Source organism: Diabrotica virgifera, chromosome 5 (assembly GCF_917563875.1).
Source record: "Diabrotica virgifera virgifera chromosome 5, PGI_DIABVI_V3a".
NCBI classification, from domain to species: Eukaryota; Metazoa; Arthropoda; class Insecta; order Coleoptera; family Chrysomelidae; genus Diabrotica; species Diabrotica virgifera.
The window spans coordinates 70,593,773-70,616,965 of NC_065447.1; the positions used below are offsets into that span (position 1 = coordinate 70,593,773).

General features: G+C 32.2%; 1 protein-coding gene across 1 annotated transcript in view; it reads left to right on the forward strand.

Moving 5' to 3' along the window:
* Window positions 1-1,084: 1,084 nt before the first annotated feature.
* Window positions 1,085-23,193, forward strand: part of LOC114334111 (uncharacterized) — a 758,790-nt gene continuing 736,681 nt past the window's right edge. Inside the window, exon 1 of the mRNA XM_050650127.1 lies at window positions 1,085-1,310. Within this exon, the coding sequence (XP_050506084.1) occupies window positions 1,226-1,310 (85 nt within the window). The 5' untranslated portion in view covers window positions 1,085-1,225. The remainder of the gene's footprint in view (window positions 1,311-23,193) is intronic.

The following is a 23,193-nucleotide window of genomic DNA, read 5'->3' on the forward strand; positions in this document are numbered from 1 at the left end:
AATATACACGTTAACGTATTTATTTACACAGGGTGTCCCAAAAAATTAATTTTGTAATAAATTAATTGAGACAAAAAAAAAAGAATTTATGTAATTTATTTAATTCAAAATATATTTTAATGCTGTCAGAAAACAGAAAAAAAATGTTTATTTGACAAAAAAAATATTTAATTTAAGCGAAAAGCAACGTTTAAATTTGAAATAAACGTTTTTATCTGTTTTCTGACAGCAGTAAAATGTATTTTGAAATAAATAAATTGCTTACATTTTTCTTTTTGTGTCAATTAATGTAATAAAAAAATATTTTTTGGCCACCCTGTATAAATAATTAGGTTATTGTTTATATTACTGAATAGAAAATTTAATAATATTTTAAATGAGCTATCACACGACCCCTACTCTCATTTAAAAAAAATCATCGATTACGTCATCACGCCCATATGGATGACGTCACTAGTATTATAACATGCCAAAAAGTCATAATTTAAAAATGAAAATCGACCCGTCTCAGCATTTTTTTCGAAATTTACCCATTCTCGAGATAATGAATTTATTCCAACTTAAACGTCCTCACTGTATAAACATAAATATATTATTTTTATGATAAAACTTAATTATGTATATTTAGATTTTTAATGAGCTCTTAAATAGAAAATATGTTTAACAAATGCGTTACGTTTAACACCCTTAATATTCCGTCTTAGCCAAATATGCTTGCACTAAAAATAGAAGAAAACATTCTTATTCTGTTCTCCTAAACTATACTTAAATTTATTATGTGTGTACTCGTATGTTACTCGAGGCAAAAGTGAGTTTTGGTCCCTAGAGTTACCGCTAACCCAAGGGACCCAAAGATAAAACACACCCCAATTCAGGTAGCACTAAAAACCTTAATAAATAATCCACTCGTTTTGCGTAACACAAACAGACAAAATTTCGTGAATAAATAATAAAAACTATGTCATTTTGATTTGTCCACATCTCTTAAGAGTCTGATGTATTTATGATGCTGCGCTGAACCAATTTCACAACGAGATTTTCCATCCCGGCTTGCCTCCGAGCCCGAGTTTCAGTTGCGGTCCTAACTCCATGGAAAGCGGTTCGGGGAAAATGATATGAGTCAGTTGTACATTCTCTAACACGGTGAAGCTGAACTTTTCAGCAATGTGCGGTTCAACTATCACAATTACGATGTAAATTCGTACGTGCGATACAGTGCGGTTTTATGCCGAATGGGAAAATAGGTGAAATGTTGATCAACATGAATAGTATTGTCTTATTTGTTTTTCTTTCTGGATTAACTATATTTGGTAAGTGATATAGTTATTTAGAATTGTATATTAATTTTGTTTCCTACCAATTGATAGATAATCCAGCATAACAAACATACAAAGTAGGAATTTAAATGTAGATATATTGTATACTTGTCTTGTAAATTCTTTATGTATGTAAACTATAATATAATCTATAATCTTTCTCTTGATTCCATTTTCTCGTTATCTGGATGACTATTTTACCAATACGTATTTATCTTATTTGCAGCTGTTTTAAATATGTACCTTGTTGTAAACCAAAGACAGCCTACTTCATGCAGGAAGATCTTCTTGTTGAACGCGCTTGATGTCCCATCTCACTTTGATGGAGGACGTTTTCGATTACTATAAGCATCGTGTGTAGGTCTTTACTCTAAATTTTTCTTGGTCCCTCTTCCATCTTTGAATTTGACAACATGTCTCGCCCAGTTCCATTTCAGCGTTTTAATTATTTTAACTGTGTCCATAACACCAGTTTTCTCCTGGCCATTTGAGGGATATATTCAACATTGACCTCTCCATTGCTCTCTGCGCCACTTGTATTTTATTGATTACGTTTCTGGTAAGGGTCAATGTTTCTGCTCCATACGTTAGACCTGTGAGTACACATTGATAAAAGAACTTACTTTTCACGTACATGGGAATATCTGATTTAAAAATCATTCATCGTAACTTAATTTCCAGCCGTTTCTTTGAAGCGATGTTTTAAATCTTTGGCTGTCATTGCTTTTCGACATATTCTCTCCGAGACCTTCTTGGTCTACTTCATTTTCTGCTAGTGGGCCAGCCTAGTCCAGTGTTAAATCTTTTTTGCACATCTATTTTCAGGAATACCCTGGACGTCCATACTAGTTTAGTTTTTTGGCTCCATTGAGGTTCTATTAGGTCTAGCTCAATTTCTATTTCTCTCGTTATATCTTCGTTCCTCAAATTATCAAATCTATAGAGCCGAGGCCGACAACATCATCCGACCATTTCCATTGTCCTCATTTCCGATTTTTTTTCCTTGATTTGTGTATGTATTTCCCAGAGTACGGCACCGTACGACCCAATACTTTCCATCATCGTTTTGTACATTCTTTTTTTATTTTCTTCTGTTTTCTTATTATTCCACAGTGATCTGTGTAACTGTCTAGTGGCTGATATTGCTTCGTCAGTCCTAGAATGTATTTTTTTCTTTACATCCTGCTCTTAATCTTATTTGGATTCCCATATTTGACGGTTTCAGTTGATTTAGTACCAATTTCAATAAAAAATGTTCCCCAAAAACATATTGTATGGCATTCGATAATTGAAACAATCAAAAGTAGCTTTGTTGATAAAATACAGTTATAACAAAGTAATGTTTATATATTCTTCTTCTTCTTTTCGTATAGACATGACTGTGTTTTTTCAATGTGCCTCCTGCCTCCAGTAAGCCGTCGTTCCATCGTTTTCATGGTCTTCTCACAGATCGTCTTTCAATTTGGGATGCATCTGTCGCCGTCCTTATGACTATATTATATCTTCTGTCTCTTACCCAATTATTAATGTTCTTCACCTTGTATCTTCATCGTATATGTGTCCTTCTAGCTCTGTTCCATCGTGAATGTTTGATATAATTACCTAATATTTTCTTGTGTCTTGTCACATATTGTCCGAAGTGCTGCAACAAGCTCAAGAAAGTTGTTTGGGCGGGGTAGCTGAACTTGAGTTCATGTCCCACGGATGTGCAATTGGATTGAGGTCAGGACTGGTAGCTGGCAACTTTATACGGATAATTGCAACGACTTTGGTTCATATTTACCCTGCTTTTGTGTCTACATCCACAAGAACTAAGTGTGAACAAGACTGAGGCTCCTGTATAAGTTATTGTTTCGCAACATTGAATTTGGTAAATCATTCTCCTTGTCTTCTCCAGATTCTTTCGTGACTGTCTGTCAAGCCAAAACCTTAACTCATTTAAAATAAAAAATTACTCCAATATGCGTAATTTCCTTTTTCGTCTTCCCTTGCAAAAGAAAGTTAAGCTCTGCGATATTTCACGGATATTTGATGATATGAGTCTGTTGTACACATTGGCGTAGCTTGGGTGGGGCGGAGGGGGCGGTCCGCCCCGGGTGTCACCCGTTCTGGGGTGACACCCGAGAGACCCGATCACAAAAGAATGAATCATTAACTTTAACTTTACATTTGTAACTTTACTCACTTTACACTCAAAATAAAATTTGATATTAATTTGTGAACGCACGAAACCGAGAAAAGTCACGGTCAAAGAGGCATTTCTTGGACTTTTTCCGTTAAAAAGAAAAAAGTAGCAGATCTAAGTAACGAAATTCTCAAGAAGCTTGAAATTGATGGTGTAAATAATTATGAAGGGATCACAGGGATACGATAATGCAGCTGGTATGAGCGGGGGGCATATTTACAAATGCTCCTACACTACGGCACCAGAGTGCCGAAATCGGTTAGCCTTTGAAATACACTATTACGCTACAAACCCTCATTGATTTAGGCACCTATTAAATTATAAGACATTTATTAAATTATGGTGCCTAAGTTTTTATTGCAATTAATATTATTTTAAGTATTGTGTATTTCAATTTATTGTATTTAAATAGAAATGTCGAAATTGCAATAAACCTAACATACTTAAGAATGTATTTTTTTACCCTAACCCGAGAAACAAATACAACAAAAATTAAAACAAAACGCCAATGAATAAAAAACAAATAAATATTTTTTATTTTTATTTATTTAGTACAGATATAATTATCGTATACAGTGCGTCCATAAAGTAACGCATAAATTCATTATTAACTAAATAAACAACATTATTAGAAATTACCAAAACAGGTCGATTTTTGATTTTAGTTTATGATTTTTTGGCATACATATCATAGTAGCGACGTAATCCGTCTGGAGGTGATGACGTAATTGATGATTTTTTCAATAAGAATAGGGATCGTTTGATAGCTCATCTGAAAGGCAATTCAATTCTCTATTCAGTAATATAAACACTAACATAATTATTTATACAGGGTACTCAAAACAATTTTTTAATTAAATTGATTGACACAAAAAGAAGACTTTGCGTAGTTTATTTAATTCAAAATACATTTTACTGCTGTCAGAAAACAGAAATAAAATATTTATTTCAAATATAAACATTACTGTTTGCTTAATTTCAATATTTAAGCTGCCACCCACCTGCCTCTGGATAATTTGAACATTTAATTTAAGCGAAAGGCAATGTTTATTTGCCAAATAAAAGAAACTATTTCTGTTTTATAACAGCAATAAAATGTATTTTTAATTAAATAAATTACGCACATTTGTCTTTGTGTCAATTAATTTAATATAAAAAAATAGAACACCCAGTATAAAAAATTATGCTAATGTTTATATTATTGAATAGAGAATTAAATTGCCTTTCAAATGAGCTAGCACACGACCCCTATTCTCCTTTAAAAAATCATCGATTACGCCATCACGTCCAGGCGGATGACGTCACTAGTATGATATATATGCCAAATATCATAAATTAATGTTGTTCTGAAGCTATTTCCTTGTAGCATTTTTATAAGTAAGTATTTTTAATGGAAAATAAGCCACAACTTTACCAAAAAATGAATTTATTATCGTTTCGACGCTAATAATTTTTAAATTTATAATTTACAGATTAAAAAGAGTATTATTTTTTATTTTGACAACGACACCCGACTTGGGCGTCGAAACGTTAATAAATTCATTTTTTTTTTTGGTAAAATTGTGACTTATTTCCCATTAAAAATACTTTATCATAAATTAAAATCAAAAGTCGACCTGTTTCGGTAATTTCTAATAATGTTGTTTATTTAGTTAATAATGAATTTTTGCGACACAGTATTTATATCTGTACCTATAAATAAATAAATAACTTAAGTTATTTATTATATTATTTATGTAATCAGAAATGTAAACATTTTAGCCCTAAGCCTACAAGGCCTGTTGCGCTTAATAAATAAAAATAAAAAATATTTATATCTTCTTTATTCAATGGCTTTTTTATAATTTATGTTTTATTTGTTTCTCGGGTCATGGTCAAAAAACACATTCTTAAATATGCTAGGTTTATTGCAGTTTAGACATTTCTATAAAAAAAAATAAAAGTAATGGAATAAAATGTACCTATGTATCTATAAAAATAATATTGTAGTAGTTATGTTATGAAATAATAAATTTATGACTATGAATCTGCAATCACAAACAAGTCTGGCTAACTGGCTCTACCAAAGGCATTTTTCAGAAAAGAAAAGACGTTTCTATTCCAATTTTTCAAGCAATAAATTGAAAAATAAATATACAATACTTACAATAATATTAATTGCAATAAAAACTTAGACACCAAAATTTAATAAAAGTATTATAATTTAATAGGTGCCGAAATCAATGAGGGTTTGTAGCGTAATAGTGTATTTCAAAGGCTAACCGATTTCGGCACTGTGGTGCCGTAGTATAGGAGCATTTGTAAATAGGCGAGCGGGGGACATGTATGAATACAACCTGTTATTAAAGCAAAAAACCAAAAGGCCATTTTCGTTGGATGTATTGATGGTTTAATTAATTTATGTGGCCAGCACTCTTTTGCATAAAATATATCTTGTGTAACATTTTCGGAACTGTAGGGGCAATTTTTTTTCTGCTACCACTCTAGCTGCTTTGAAGTGCTTATTAAACACAGCAAAGCTTATTATGTTAAACGAATTTCCACAATGCGTTGAAGTGCTCACTATGCTGAAGTTAAAGTATAAGCAGAACATTTTGATAGTTTTGTTGCTGCAATTGAAGAATTATATCATCAATAAGAAAATTTAGACACCAGAAGTGCTGCACATAACCATATACTCGATGTGTGTAATTCTACATTTATTTGTTATATTTTCTTTTGGAATGATGTACTAAGAGATATAAATTTTTGTCAGATTAAACTGCAAAGTAAAAGCATAACCGTTGATCAATCAGCGACCGAAATAGGTGCACTTTATATTGAAAAAAAAACGTGGTCATATTATAGCTGAAGAAATAGATATCGCCACGAAAATATGAGGACGAATTCTGGACTCTCATTTCAAGCCGAACTTCAAAAGGATATGATGGAACATTTTGACCTATTCAATTTTGAACTTGAAACCAGTTCATAGTCCATTCATGATGTGGCTTCATTGTTCGAGGTTGTTTGCAAACAGACACTTTGCTTTTCACTAACAGTGAACAGTTGAAATTAGCTGTTTCAACATTTTGTAACTTTTACCATGAAGAGGTATCAGAAGCAGACCTCCTGCTAGAAATACCAACGCTCAGAAGACATTTACAAGCGGCCAATAATACAGCCTCTAAATATTAATGGTTAGCTGTAGATTTTTAAAAAATTCATTGTGGAATGGGATTTCATGGAATCCCTCCCAAACTTAATGGTCGCATTAAAACTGTATATGACCACTTGTATATCGGTTGTTTCATGTGAGAGAAGTTTTAGTAAGCTAAAACAAGGCAACAAGGCTAAATAATGTCAGCTTATTAACTATGATTCTTAATTTTAAGAATCTTTATTTTTTGGATTTGGGGTGACACCATCGATTACCGCCCCGGGTGTCACCCATGTTAGCTACGCTACTGTGCATTCTCTAATAAGGTGAAGCTAAACTTTTCAGCAATGTGCGGTTCAACTATCACAATTACGATGTAAATTCGTAGGTGTGAAAATGTGCGGTTTTATGCCGAATGAGAAAATAGGTGAAATGTTGATCAACGTGAATAGTATTGTCTTATTTGATTTTGTTTCCTAATTAACTATTTTTGGTAAGTCATACAGTTGCTAAAAGTATGTTAATTTAATTTACTCCCGATTGATAGAGAATCCCCAGTGATTTTACCAACGATTCCAATCATACGAAGTAAGAATTATAACACAACAACCGGTCGTTGTGTACAGGGGTTTTACGAAAATAAAAAAAAATAATGAAAGGAAAATTCCCAACTAAAATTCAAATATAAAGTCGTAGTCTCTTGTTAGTGGAGTGGATGACCACCTCTGTTGTTAATGACAGCTCGACATGGATCTGGCATACTTCTTATCAAATTGGAAATATCGACTTTTTTAATTTGTTGCCATTGAGCTTGCATCTTTCCATTTACAAAATGTTCTCCGAATGTAGATTCTGCTTTGTACAGATCTCGATATACATTTGCTGTTAAAAATTCTTTAATATGAACGAGATCAGTTCGAAAACCTATTGAAACTCCAGTCGAAACTATCAAAGTCCATCCTTGATATCTGTCAACTTCTTGAACGGTTTCGTGGTTCGCCAATTTCTCGATTTTTGTGAATCCGGTCATAAACCAAACCTGGATCCCTCGGAGAAAAGAATATTTGTCCATTCTCTTTCTTGCCAAATTTTACGTTCTTCGGTCCATTCTAATCTCTTTGTGCGATTTCTACGGGATAATACTGGAACTCTAATGGGACGTGAAGATTACCCTTATGCAACCTATTTCTGGCAATTTGAGCAAAAACATTAATGCCATGAATGTTTTGAAGATCACTTATTAGCTGGCTAGCAGTAACATCGGGTTTCTTTAATGTCTGAATGTGAACAAACCTGTCATTGTACCGGCTATGTTGCTCTTGTTGGACCATTGTGCCTTTCCTTTACATTACCAGTTTCTTGAAAGTGCTGCCATAACCGTCCTACAGTACTTTTGGTAGAATTCACACCTTCTGTCACGTCGCGTTTGTTCATACCACCCTATATCATAACAATAACTCGTGGCTAACACTAACCTATAATAGTCAAAATGACAATCAATCAGGTAAGCATAAGATCAACTACAACGAAAAACTGACTGAAATGTTTCAAACCAGAGAAGACTTAAACCAAGAAAATTCTGTTCACAACCCTGTTTAATATACGTCTAGATTGGGTATTAGGAGATATCCATTTAATATTTTAAGAACAAAACCAAGCACTATCAGATATTGTCTTATGTGGATGATTTGATGATCCTCGTTAGAACTGCAGATGTATGTATTAAGAAACATATTAAGTGTATTTCAAAGTATAGCAAGAAATGTGAGCCTAATCATTAATGAAAAAAATCCAAGTTAATGAACCATATAGCATCTCAAACAAGATCAAGAAGGAAGGAAATTATCAATATCAACGAGAATCCAAACAACGCCCTGGAACTTAGAGCAAGTTGAGAACTTCACTTACCTGTGAACTAACATAGAAAATAGCGGGAAAGTTTACTGTGAGCTGGACGCAAGATAACAAAAGACACCTTAAGGCATGGAAGGTTTTGAAACTATTTTCTTGTGAAATGGATAAATATTAAATTTAAATGGGATAAACCACATTTATAATAGGTTTCTTCCAGCATCAGTTTCAAACGTTTTGAAACCATCAGCGAATAGTCGACCAGTGCGAGTAGAGGAATAGCACTGGTGACTGTATTATGTTCTCTCACTAACCAACTGTTTGCTGACGGTTTCTGACTAGTTTGACTGTTTGCTAGAACACACCTATTAATATGCTCCTGTTTTATACCTCTAACGGGCGTTGGGATTTTAGCAGGGTACTCTGCTATATCTAGGGCCTACGGTATACAAGGAAGGTCTTTTTCTTTTTCTTCTTCCTTTTGTATAGACATGACTCTGTCTGTTTTTTCAATGTGCCTCTAGTAAGTTGTCGCCCCATTTTTTCGTGGTCTTCCCACTGACCGACTTCCTATTGGAGAATCATCTTTCGCTGCCCTGACTACCCTATTTGTTGTCATTAGGCTTATGTGGTCATTCCATTCTATTCTTCTGTTTCTTACCCAGTTATTAATGTTATCTACCTTGCATCTCCGTCGTATATATGTACTTCTAGCTCTGTCCCATAGAGTTTTACCATCGATTTTTCGAAGGGTTTTTATCTCCGCTATTTCGAGCAATCTTTTTGTCCTGTCTGTGTCGGGTCGTGTTTCTGCCGCGTATGTCATTATTGGTCTGATGACTGTTTTGTAAATTCTGCCGTTCATTTCTTTTCCGATACATTTATTTCTCCATATTGTGTCATTCAGGCAAACTGCGGCTCTGTTTGCTCTATTTACTTGATCTTCCACTTCTGTTTCGAGCCTTCCGTAGCTAGATAGTCTGATGCCTAGATATTTAAACACCATCACTTGTTTTATTATCTGACCTTCCAGCTCCAATTTACCTCTTAATTATCTCTCAACTTACCTCTCAATTAACCACGAATTTTGTGTTTTTTGGGGAAACTAACATGTTAGATTTTCTGGCGGTTATGTCAAATTGGTGCAGCATACGTTGTAAATCATCTTCACTTTGAGAGATTATTATTGAATCGTCTGCATAGCAGATTATACAAAGAAGGTAACAGGGCTTATTATTTATGTAACAGATGCTTCAACCGCCTATGATTACCCTTCATTTTACCCAAGGTATTCATTTTAATCAGATTGATTCGACCTGGGTCCTACAGATATTTTTAAAAATGTCTAGTTGTTCTCGCTGCCATTTAATTGTAATATATTATATCATAACGGTAACAAATTAAAATTTTAATTTTACTGAATACATAAAATGTATTAGGCCCGCATCATGCGTACCAAAAAAATACGCAAATAGCACGCTGAAAATTTGAATAGGTTAATGGTGTCTAATCGGACAAATTTTGATGTAGGGGAACACTGGAACAGGGGAAGTTTTAATTGTGGAAGGTGATTTTAATTTTGAAACGTGTCATCCTGACAAGTTTATGATTGTGAAAACTAGCACGTTGTTTTTAAGTTTATTCAATAGCAAGCTTTATATAACATATAAAAATGTTTGTCCGAAAAATATGATGGGCATTTTAATAAGTCCGACATCTAGAACATGTCAAATGACTGGAATTACGTTCCACAATTCCACAATTAAAACTTCCTTCCCATGTTCCATTGTTCCCGTAAATCAATACTTGTCCGACTAGACACCGTTAAGCTTTTAACAGATTTTGAGCTTGCTATTAATAAACTTTTTTTTGGTACGAGAGATCCAGGACTATATGTTTTACAATCAATTGTGGCCCAATTCCGTATATGTAAATTATTTAAGTTAAGGCAGATTAATCCATTTTGCAAAGTTAAAAACATATCCTTACATCGATCTACACAAGCTGATTAAAATCCACTATAGTAATACCTGGCACAATCATTGGGAAAAATTAAATGAAATCTGACCAAAAATAGATGTTGTCCTGGATAATATTTCAAAGAGAAGAAACCAAGTTATTATTAATCGTCCAAGAATTGGCTATACTGTCTTAACTTAACAAACACCTCTAATAACAGAACCACTTCCAATCTGTTCCAGTTCTGTACTCTGATCCACTGACCTCTAAACATATCCTGCTTGATTGTCCTGAATTCATGGAAGAAGTCCCCACAGAATTACAGATGATGATCTCAAATAACTCTCGCCAAATAAATCTCAACAGTGTTACCTATTTAAAAGATTAATCAAGTTATACAATTCTATTAAATGTAATATTTCTTGTGTTTTTTGCATCCACAAATAACCCGGAGCGGTTGATGTGGTTTTAGACCAGTAAGGATCTGTGAAAAAACGTCTATTTTTGGATGTGAAAGGTGGCATTCGGATTTTTGCAGATAAAGTAAGGTGATACCTTCAGTAATAATAATTGACTTATGCTCCTTCTCAAATATGCCCGACACATTAATAAAAAAATTAAAATATTTAAAAATTTCGAAAAACGTCGTTTTTTTCTGCTTTCTTTGCTTATAACTTTAAAACGATTGGTTTTGGGAACAAAGTCGTAGAGAAATAAAATAAAGATAATTGAATTTTGTATGATATACGACCGGTCAAAAATGTCTTAACGTATTACCTTTTCTGCAATATAGCAATAAATACAAAATAAGGGGGCAAAATACGCCTGTTGTTTTTCAATGTTTTTAACCTTTTTGGTAGCACTTAGAACCTTAATAATTGGCTTAGGAAATTCTTTGTAATATACTTAAACCGTGTCCCAAATTTCATTAACATCGACCTAATAGATTTTGCATAATAAATTTGCAATCTAAATGTTTTTAAACAAGTTCAAATTTTTTAAAATCTTTCTGAACAAAAAGTAGACCATTTAAAAGTTGTCTAATTTTTTTACATATACCGAGGTGCTCTACCTATCTAATACACTTTACAGAATTAAAATCGGATTATTTAAGGGGCCTCAGCAATGTTTTAAACTTATAAACAATTTTTTGGCTTATAAACAAATAGCTTTGTTTAATAATAAAAAAATTAATTTTTAGCAATGCAAATAATTAAAACCGGTATAATTTAACTTAAACTTTCAAATTCTGTCAGCAGAATTGCTATTTTGTTTTTTAATCAAATTTATTCGCGTTCAAAAATTGCAATTTTTCGAATTTTTGAAAGTTCCACTGCGTTTATCTCGAAAACTATGCATCCTACGAAAAAACTTGTAACAAAATTTTTTGCTTAGAATTACCCAAGAAATACAAAAAAATGTTTTATTTTGCGAAAAATCGATGTTATGTAATTCCTTAAGTTCTTTGTTTATAACAATCCTATCGACATCCGGATCAACTGTTACCCAAAAAAAATCGTGTTCTACGGGTCAAAAAATACATAAAAATCTTGGGTAAGTCCATCTAAATAAAGGAGCCCGTAGCATCCCCTCCTGGCCACAGGACTAATTTGTTTATAAGCCAAAAATTTGTTTATAACTTTAAAACATTGCTGAGGCTGCTTAAACAATCCGATTTCAATTCTGTAAAGTGCACTAGATAGGTGGAGTGCTTCTTTATACGTAAAAAAATTGACAAATCTTTGTATGTTCTAGTTTTTGTTGTGCAAGATTTTAAAAAATTTTAATTGTTTTAAAAAAGTTTAGATTGCAAAATTATTATTCAAAATGTGGTAAGTCAATTTTAATGAAATTTGGTGTTCAGTTTTAGCACATTACAAAAATTTTCTAAACGAATTAGGAAGGTTCCAAGTTTAACCTAAGTGATGGAAAATCATTGAAAAGCAGGCTTGTTTTGCCCCCTTATTTTATATGTATTGCTATTTTGCAGCAAGGGTGATAAATAAAGACATTTTTAACTAATCGTGTCTGATAGAAAATTTAATTATCTTTGTTTTATTCCTATACGACTTTGTTCCAAAATGAATCGTTTTAAAGTTATAAGCAAAAAAATTAGAAAAAAAAACGAAATTTTTTGAAATTTTTAAATATTTTATTTTTTTTTATTAATGTTCCGGGCATATTTGAGAAGGAGCATAAATCAATTATTATTAACGAAGTTATCACCTAACTTTATTCGCAAAAATCTGAATGCCACCTCTCACATCCACCCAAAAACAGATCCTTACTGGTCTATTTTTGCTTTAAATAGAAAAATCTACGTGGTGGTTCGTGTAATATAAAGCTATTTTATTGACTATTTCACTGGACTATTTTTAACTGATAAAACGTCATAGCAATGCCACGTTTCCTACTCACAAAACTCCTTTTTGCTCGTGATTTGTCAGCGACAAAATTATGACAGCTCCGTCACGAAGATGTCTGGTAATTCTATTGTTGTCAGTTTGACAAACGTTAATGAGGCGTAATCAATTTTGGACAGATATAATGAATCCAGACGAAAAATCAAGATTTGGATGCCAGTCGGGTGAAGAAATAAAAAAATTGGTTTCGGAAGATGTCCCAATGAACACGCAGAGGTGCAAAACCTCTATTCGGACCCAACTTTTAAGAGAAATTTTACGCTTAAAATATGTACTACCATAACGGAGCTAACAAAAATTCTCGAGTATTATGTCTTTAATATAAAACAAGGCCATGGCGAAAACTATAAAGAGTCGTCTGTAAAGTCAACGTGGAATACTACAGCGAAAATTGTACAAGAAAAAATTTTTATAGAGTACGGCATAAAAATCGACCCTTTCACAGATATATCTTTCAACTGTGCAAGATTAGCCAGAGATACCAAGCGGAGGCAGCTTCAAAGTGTTCAAGAAAAAAGAAATTTGAGTTCAAAAGCATTATCCACCGAAGAATTATTAAAAATCATCCAAAGCTACGACGAGGAAACTCCCGATGGAGCACAAAAAAAGTTTTTTCACCTTTGCTCATTTGAACTTGCTTTGAACTTTTTCCAGAAGGAATTTGATGTTATGGGAGAACTTACGGGCCGAATTGAATACAACAGCATTTTTTCCAAAACAAATCAAGGCGGTTCGAAAAGTTTGGCAAGCAGCAAATAGCTGGTAAAAAATTCAGCAAACGGATTATTTTTTGAATTAATGGAAAAAAATACTATTTCTTACCGTTCACCCCAACTGGAAGAATGAATCTTGGTTCAAAAACTGTCCACTTCGAATCAACACCGTATCTAAGTGGACAAAAATGTCAGTTGAAAAAATTGGAATAGACACAAAAAACATAAAATAACAAACCATTCTCATCGACCTTCAGCTGTGTCATCCTTGTTTAAATCAAGGTGTTTCTGAACAGAGTTAATTAAGTTAACGGGTCACTCAAATGTAACATATATGTCACTCTAACACCATATCTGCAGCTGGATTCCAGTCACCACCAGAAGTTGATAGAAAATCTCAGAACAACAAATGAAGCTGGATATTCGAGTTCCCAAATGCTACAGGTTAACAATACACAAAATCATGCTTTGGTAGAAAAGAATGGGCAAACTACTACAGCTAATAATAATTGTACATTTGATATTTTTAACAAATAAATAAAGATTATGTTTCGTTGATATGGTGCATTAATTTTCTCGTGAAATAGTCTTGTCGAATATCATTCGAGATAAAATTATTTACCGGCAAAATTTTCTTCTGGTTTTTTTTTTTCAAGTTTGTTGCCTTTTTCGCTTTTCGTTTTTGGCAATTTTGGCAATTTTCGCTTATGAAATTTTGACAAAATCACTCGAATGATGCCTCTTGATTTAATTGTCAAAATTTAATTCGCGAGAATTGCCAGGCAACAAACTTTCATACCTGTCAAAAATATTGACGGCAAAAATTTTCTCTTATGATATTATATACCTATATCTCGTATACCGACTAGGTACTTGGAGACAACTACACTTTTTTCCTGTTCATTTTTCTTAATCAATTTTAAAGTAGAGGGCCGGTTGTTCGAACGCTAATCAACAATGATCATTATCAAATATTTAATTACTGTCACCAAAACTGTCAATGTCAACTTTGTTTGGGTTGCTGAAAACATAATTAATTACAATTATGAGATTTATTATTAATTATGTTAATAATTATTGTTATATTAATTGATTATAGACTCCACAGACTTTTTAACAACCCAAACAAATTGACATTGACAGTAATTAATTATTTGATAATGATCATTGTTGATTAGCGTTCGAACAACCGGCCCTAAGTAAAGTTTGTTTGTTTAATATTGAACAGCATTCATCTTTGCTTTGTTTGGCCTTTAATTTAATACAGTTTTTGATGCGAGCACTTACTTATTTGCATTTAACAAAATTTTGCAGGCACAGACGGGAAATGTTTACATTTAAATGGTTTATATTCGCAAATAGATTGTTCAGAAACATCATTAATAGAGTCAATTAGAGAATTATACGTTTGTTTGGTATTTAGATATGGGAGAATTGTTCGATAATAACAGCTGAGACTATAACAACCAATTAGCTTTTTTAAGGCTCTACTCACTATCAGGATAAAATTTTTTAAGCAAAAATTCTACGAAACCTCTACCTATACCACGAAATTTAATTAAAAAAAATATGGTAAAAAAACGAGACATTAATGGTACACGATACAGTGTTTCTTGGTCTCGTTGGGCAAATTGGTTATCATTACTCTGGGCTAATTAGCAAAATTCATGGAAAAGTTATTTACCAGCAATTTTATTGCTGGAATCGAATTATAAGATCCTATATCAGGGCTTTACAAACTTACTCGTACTGTGACGCCCTTTGCTATTTTTTTGGGACGCCCCTCAACCCAACCCCCAATAAAACTTACCAATTTTAGTAAGTAGCAGGCTATAGTAAGTAAGTAGACTAGTAACAAGTTATAATTATAAAAAAAATCGAACATTTATATTTTTATTAGAAATTAAGAATGAATTCAAAACATAGGCACAAAAATAAAAAGAGATATTTTTTATGTAACTGGCTGGTTAATGTGAGCAATGTGCTTGCTTTTTTGAGCAGAGCTTATGAAACCGGGGCCCAATTTGCAAATTGACACTCTCATTTCTTTTTATAAGTTTATGTTGACCTTTACTTGTTTTTAATTACTGTCACTGCAGAAAAGTCCGTTTCGCAAAAGTACGAAGTCGCAAATGGTAGTAAAACCTTTAATGTTGCAGTGCTGTTGGCATAATATTCATGAGAAACTGAGCTCCAAAATTCAAACAGTTTGTCCTTTTCGTATTGAAGCTTTTGGCTGGAATCACAGGACAATTCTGTCAGTTGTTCTTCTTTCTCTATTGAAAGTGTTGATGACGTGGATAACTGGAAAGGGTTTCTGACTCAGTCATATTACTCCAGATCTTCGGGAAAATATTTCTCAAAGTGTTCGCTCAATGATAACATGTGTTGTGTAAACATATTTTTTAAAGAGGGATCGAGAATTTCTATCGTTTTTTCTTGTAGAATACCTTGTAAAGCAGGGAAACAGTCAATTTCTTGATCTTCTAATTTTCTCTTCCATACGAGCAAGTACTTCTGAAACCCAGTAATTTTATCTGCCAATTGCAGGATATGAGTATTGTAATAAAATATATTTTCTGTATTAAAAGTCCGGTCTGACACGCGACGCCCCTGGGACGACGCGGCGACGCCCCAGGGCGTCGCGACGCACAGTTTGGGAAGCTCTGTCCTATATGTTAATAATATAGGTATGCAAAGTCCGCAGATAGTGTGCTACTTTTTTATAAACAAAATGGCGCCGACAAATCGTATTTTTTTCAATTATTGCTCTATAACTCCGAAGATTTTAACTTTACAACAAAAACACCCAAATAAAAATTCACCGCAATTAAATTCTGCATAGAGATAGGTTTTTCACGATTTGCTCCGACGAAAATTTTCCTCGGAAAATGCGGGTTTTCCTAACAATAACTATAATTTTCAAATAAAGTTTTAGGTAAGTAATTATTAATCAATAATTAAATAACTTAGTAACATCAAATATTTCTTGGTATAGATTATAATTCCAGAAGCCGGTGAAAATTAAACGAATATTTTAGCAACAATTCAATTGTTAATTAACAATTTACGATCGCAATAATAACCAAAATAATCATGATACATTGATCAAACTTATAAAGATTATAAAGATGAGATGCTTGTTTAATATTTTATCGACAAAATATAATTTTTTTCTTTTTTTGCATAATCTTTAAATTTTGAAAAACAAAATAGTTATAATACGTTGGTCTAATTAGTAAAGTACAAAGAAAGGTTATTTACCAGCAATTTTATTGCTTTAATCGAATTATAAGATCTTATATATTATTAATATAGGTATGCAAAGTCCACATATAGTGTGCTACTTTTTTTATAAACAAAATGGCGCCGACAAATCGTATTTTTTTCAATTATTGCTCTATAACTCCGAAGATTTTAACTTTACACCAAAAATACTCAAATAAAAATTCACCCCAATTTAATTCTACATAGAGGCATGTTTTTCCCGATTTGCTCCGACGAAAGTTTTCCTCGGAAAATGTGGGTTTTCCTAACAAAATCTCGAATTTTCAAATAAATTTTTTGAACCAGTAATTATTTATCAATAATTACATAGCTTGGTGAAATAAAAGCTTTCTTGGTATAAATTATAAATTCGGAAGGCGGTTAAAATGAAACGAATATTTTAGCAACAATTCAATAGTTAATTAACAATTTACAGTCGCAATAACAACCAAAATAATCATGAGACATTGATCAAATTTAGAAAGTTTATAAAGGTGTGATGCCTATTTAATATTTTGTCGACAAAATATAGATTTTTCATTTTTTTGCATAATCTTTAAATGTTTAAAAAAATTGTTATAAACAAATTTACATTTCTTAGAAATTGTTTATTATATTCTAATTTTAAAAAATACTTAAAATGCGTATTTCATAGGTCTTGAAAATGAATGCTTTAAAAAAAATTTCCAACCATTTGCAAAAAAGTTAGGAAACAGCAAAATAAATATACGATATCTCCATTGTTTATAATTTGTTTTAATTGTTTCAAAGCTTAAAAGTGAGTCTATAGTACAATCTAATTACTCACAAAGAATGTCAAAAATTAGTGCATTGGTTATATTTTAATCAAAGTTTAAAAATACTTTTTTTTGTAATTTTTAGCGCGAAAGTAGGCTTGATACAGAGCCGGAGATAACATGTTCACTCGAAGCGACTGACACGCTTAAACTCGCGCGACTTGTGTATGTGGGCGGGTAGCTACGGTACTGTATTATTCTACTTTCGCGCGTGTAAATTACAAAAAAAAATATATTTATAATCTTTAATTAAAATATAACCATTAAGCTGATAATCGATATTGTTTTATAAATAATTAGCTTGTACTTTAAACTCACTTCTACGCTTTGAAAGAATTAAAAAAAATTATTAACACCGTAGTAATAGTATGTTTATTTTGCTGTTTCATAACTTTTTTGCAAATGGTTGCAAAAAAGTTTTAAAGCATTCATTTTCAAGATATTTGAAATGCGCATTTTAGCTATTTTTTAAAATTATAATATAATAAAATCTTTCTGAGAAACGTTAATTTGTTTATAACTATTTTTTTAAACCTTTAAAGATTATGCAAAAAAATAAAAAATTTACATTTTGTCGACAAAATGTTAAATAGGCATCTCATCTTTATAAAATTTCAAAGTTTGATCAGTGCATCATAATTATTTTGGTTATTATTGCGACCGTAAATTATTAATTAAAAATTGAATTGTTGCTAAAATATTCGTTTAATTTCCACCAGCTTCTGGAACTATAATCTAAACCAAGAAGGCTTTTAAGTCACCAAATTATTTAATTAGTGGTAAATAATTACTTATCTAAAACTTTATTTGAAAATTAAAGATTTTGTTGGGAAAACCCGCATTTTCCGAGGAAAATTTTCGTCGGAGCAGATCGGGAAAAACACGTCTCTATGCAGAATTTAGTCACGGTGAATTTTTATTTTAGTGTTTTTGTTGTAAAGTTAAAATCTTCGGAGTTCTAGAGCAATAATTGAAAAAAAAAACACTATTTTCGGGCGCCATTTTGTTTATAAAAAAGTAGCACACTATCTGAGGACTTTGCATACCTATATTATTAATATATAGGATCTTATAATTCGATTCCAGCAATAAAATTGCTGGTAAATAGCTTTTCCCAAAAATGGCCTATTCTCCGATAATCAGCCCAGACTACATTATCAAATACTCTAGAGTCCATAATTTGACAGAGTATGATATCATTTTTCGATGAACCAGACAGAATTGGGTGAGTTTTATCTCCTCCAATAATATAATAATTTTTTACTTGACAAAATCCTCTCTTCAATATATAGTTTTATTTTCCTTATTTTCTTATGTATCATAACAAATCTATATCTATTTTATTTTGCTACTAAAGTGTTTTATCAAATATATTCTTATTTTTTAGATAAACTTGTTTAAATGTATTAGTTCTTAAAATATGATCGTTTGTAATTACACAATAGCTCTAAAATTACCGATTTGTATCTCAAGTAACACTGTGACAGTTTTAATTAAGGGGACGGAAATTATGTCAAAGTGTCACGAGGGCAATCTTCTTCTTCTTCAGCCTGTTTGCATCCACTCTTGGACAAAGGCCTCCCCAGTAGCTCTCCACTCTTCCCTGTTTTGTGCAATGTCATACAAGTCAGTCTTCTTCATTTTATTATAAATCAAAACTTAACTGTTACAATTTAACGGTGTCGGAACTGACAGAAATAATCTAAGCAGGCATATAAAAATGTACACTGTTATTTTTAATCTAAATGCGATGCAAAACGAGGCTCCATAAAAATTGGTTCTTGCATATGGGCCTATTTAAAAAATATAAGTGAAGAGGGCGATGGTGAAAAAGAAGTCATATTCTATTCAGACAACTGCTGTGGCCAAAACAAGAATAAGTATATAACGTCGCTGTATTTATTCGCTGTACACACGTTAAAAATAAATTAAGAGAGTGACACATAAATTTTTAATAAGGGATTATAGTCAGAACGAAGCCGATAGTGTGCACAGTCTTATTATGAAAGAAGTTAAAAAGAGCTTGAAATTTTGATCTATTTACACTCCAGACCAATATGTAACTTTAACAAGGAATGCTAGAAAATCGAACTCACCTTTAATTGTGCACGAGATGAATTACCAATCATTTTATGATTTAAAAGTTTTGCAAGAAGAATTGGGGTATAACTTTACGATTAATACTGAGGGAGAAAATGTTAACTGAAACGAAATCAAAGCAATACAAGTGAACAAAGATAATCCTACATATTTTTTTATAAGACATCATACAAGGATGAGACTCATAAACATGTAGATGTAAGGAACAAACGAAAGAAAAAATAGGATCAATAACAGAAGTAGCACTCAAACCCGCCTATACAGAAAAACAAAAATTTAGTACAAACAAACGGAAAGATTTGCAAGCATTGCTATCTAAAGGATTGATTCCATCTTTTTACTCCCAATTTTATAATTCAATAATTTAATCGTTTTTTTAATTCATAGTTCTAAGATAAACGTTGTGCCATATTTTAGAGTAGCCACACAAGTTTCTTGAAACAATCTATTTTATATTTTCGGTTTATTTTTTAAAATGTATTAACATCTTTTCATTGTATTATTATAGTGTTACTTAGGTTTTAGTTTAATTTTGTAATCAGGCAATTTTGTTAATAAAGATAAATACACGAATAATCAGTATTTTATTATAAAGAAAACGAAAATTCATTTTGTGTTTAAAAAATATAGAAACAACTAGGAGTAATTCAGTGTCAACTCAAAGTTTTTACATCAAAACTGCAACAAACCTAATTGTTTATTTTACATGACAGTTCATTTAGCAATAAAAGAGCATCATGTATAATTATTTCATCGGCGCAGAATATATGTTTAATCATAAAGTGAAATAACTATAAACTATCAACAGAACAACACATTTGCACCCTTAACAATAGACGAGAGGATTAGCATTTACTAAAATCTAAGAGCTTACTAATTAAACTCTCCACACCAACCTTTAGAATTCCTCTAACCCGTATGATTTTTGTGAAATTAATTTTTAACCTGTACTGTGCAAAACTTAAAAACTTTGACTGCAAATTCCCACAAACTGTGTTTTTTGAGTTATTTCTTTTTTTTTATTAAAGGTGCGATATGTTCTCTCAGGGCCAATTTCTCATATCGAGTTCAACTCCAGTTTAACCTGAACTTCTAGTAAACGTCAGTTTAAAGTCAAAATCGTCTTTCTCAATTCGCACGTTCAACCGATGGCAGTTTAAACTTGAACGATGCTTGAACGGTGGAATTCGGCCGTTCAAAGATTTCAGAACTCAGTTCAGATGATTTCATGGACTACTTATGCGTTGTATTAACACGAAACGCTGTCATAATATAAATATATCCTATTTTATTATATTAAGCCTAACGATAAACGATAACATTATTTGTGTTTTTATAATATTTATTTATAATTATTAAAATGACTATTTGACTATAAATACTTAAATTTAACTTTATTCAAAAACAGCATAAAAAAGGTAGTTCAAAATGGCGACAGTTTTTTACCTTTTGCCATCTATTGGCATTTCTCGAAAGCTGTAGAACGAGCACTGACATGAACGCGCAATGAGAAATGCATTCCAAACAGAACCGGAGATCACCCGTGAACCTGGTTCAACTGAACCATAGATTAACGCAGGTATGAGAAATCGACCCTTAGAGATACTCCCAACATAGGTCGTACGATTGCCCTCTGCGTTGTTCTTAATCTATTGGCTGACAGCTCTGTAAGTGCCTCGGTCTCCCTTTCATAAATCATAACTGGTTGAATACAACTGTTGGATACCATTTTCTTTAGATTTATTGGTATATTATTGTTTTTCAACACATCACTGATACTTCCCACTGCTGCCCAAGTCATTCGGAGTCTTCTAGTTATCGCTGCATTCTGTGTCGTTGCCGTTTGATTCTGTTTGCCTAGTTTGATCGTGTCACCTAGGTATACAATATTTACTCCTCGACAATTTCGATTTCACTTTCGATTTCACTTTCGTCTAAGTCGATTGTGGTATTTTGATTTGTCATCACTTTTGTTTTATTTAAATTCATTTTTAAACCGATTTTCTCAGATTCTCATTTAAGCTCTTTCAGCATGCAGATCAGTTGCTCTGTATTGTTGCCTCGGTATTGTTGCTAAGTATTATGTCGTCGGCAAATCTTAGATGACTTAAAAATCTGCTATGGATTTAATTCCACGTTGTTTCCAATTTAACTTCTTGAACACATCTTCTAATGCAAGAGTAAATAACTTTGGAGAGACAAGTAGTGTGTCCCTGTCTAGCTCCTCTCTCCGTTTTTATTTCACTTGTTTTTAGACTTTCTGCTACATGTATTTGCACAGTTGCATTATCGTATATGTATTTTAGGAGTATTCTCTGTCTGGAATAAATCCTTGCGTTATTCATTCCTTCTAATACGGCCCAGAGTTATATGAAATCTAATGTCTTATTGTAATCCACAAATGCCAAATGAAGAGTTTCATTGTATTCGTTACACTTTTCGATAATTGTCCTTATTGTCTGTAGGTGTTCTATGGTACTATGACCTTTGCGGAATCCCGCTTGTTCAACAGGTTGGTAACTATCGAATTTATTTGATAGTCTGGTTTTAATTATTTTAGTAAGCAGATTGTGTGGATGTGGTAACAGGCTTATTGGTCTGTAATTTTCGAGTTTGTGTTTTAATCCTTTCTTGTGTTGCAAAAGTACCTGCCCATTTTGCCAAGAGGTTGGAATAGCAAACCCAAAAAGGCACTTGTCATTAGGATTTTAACTGGGTCCAAAGAAACAGGGTAATGCACATTGGTAAATTTAAAAGCTCGAGTGTAATTAGATAAAATTATTCTATGAATAAATCTGTATTTTTAAATCTATTTAACTAATATTTTATTGATATCTTCATCTAAATACTTGCTAGACCTCTTCATAATGTTCAATATGACAAGTTGTAAAATATTAATTGTGGTAAGTATCACTGAATGTTTCTTTACTTTTCAATTTTCCCAACAACTAGGGGCATCTGACATGCTACTTAACGACGGGAAATTATTAAAAAAAAATATCTGCATTAATATCATAAGAGAGTGAGAATAAATTCAAAATAATGCGACACTGCTTCGAAAACTTGTTGCCTGATAGCTCGAGAGCCAGCAGAGCTCGAGTGACTATTGCCGAAAAGCAACAAGTTTGAGACACACACACTGGAGCAATATTTTCTTATTTATTCTTACTATCGTGTGATAATCGAAAGATTATCTTTTAAAATTCACATACAAAATTCAAGTATTTGTGTAAATAAACATTCAGTGACATTTTAGGTCTGGATCCCGCGTATGAAAAAAAGTTGATTAATATCAAGCTGCAAATTTGTTAATAGCTTAAAGGTGTCTAGTCGGACAAACTTTGATGTATAGGAACACTGGAACAGTAAAAGTTTTAATTGTGGAACAGGTTAAAAATTTGGAACGGTCAGACCACGAAAACGGCACATGTATTTTGTCCGAC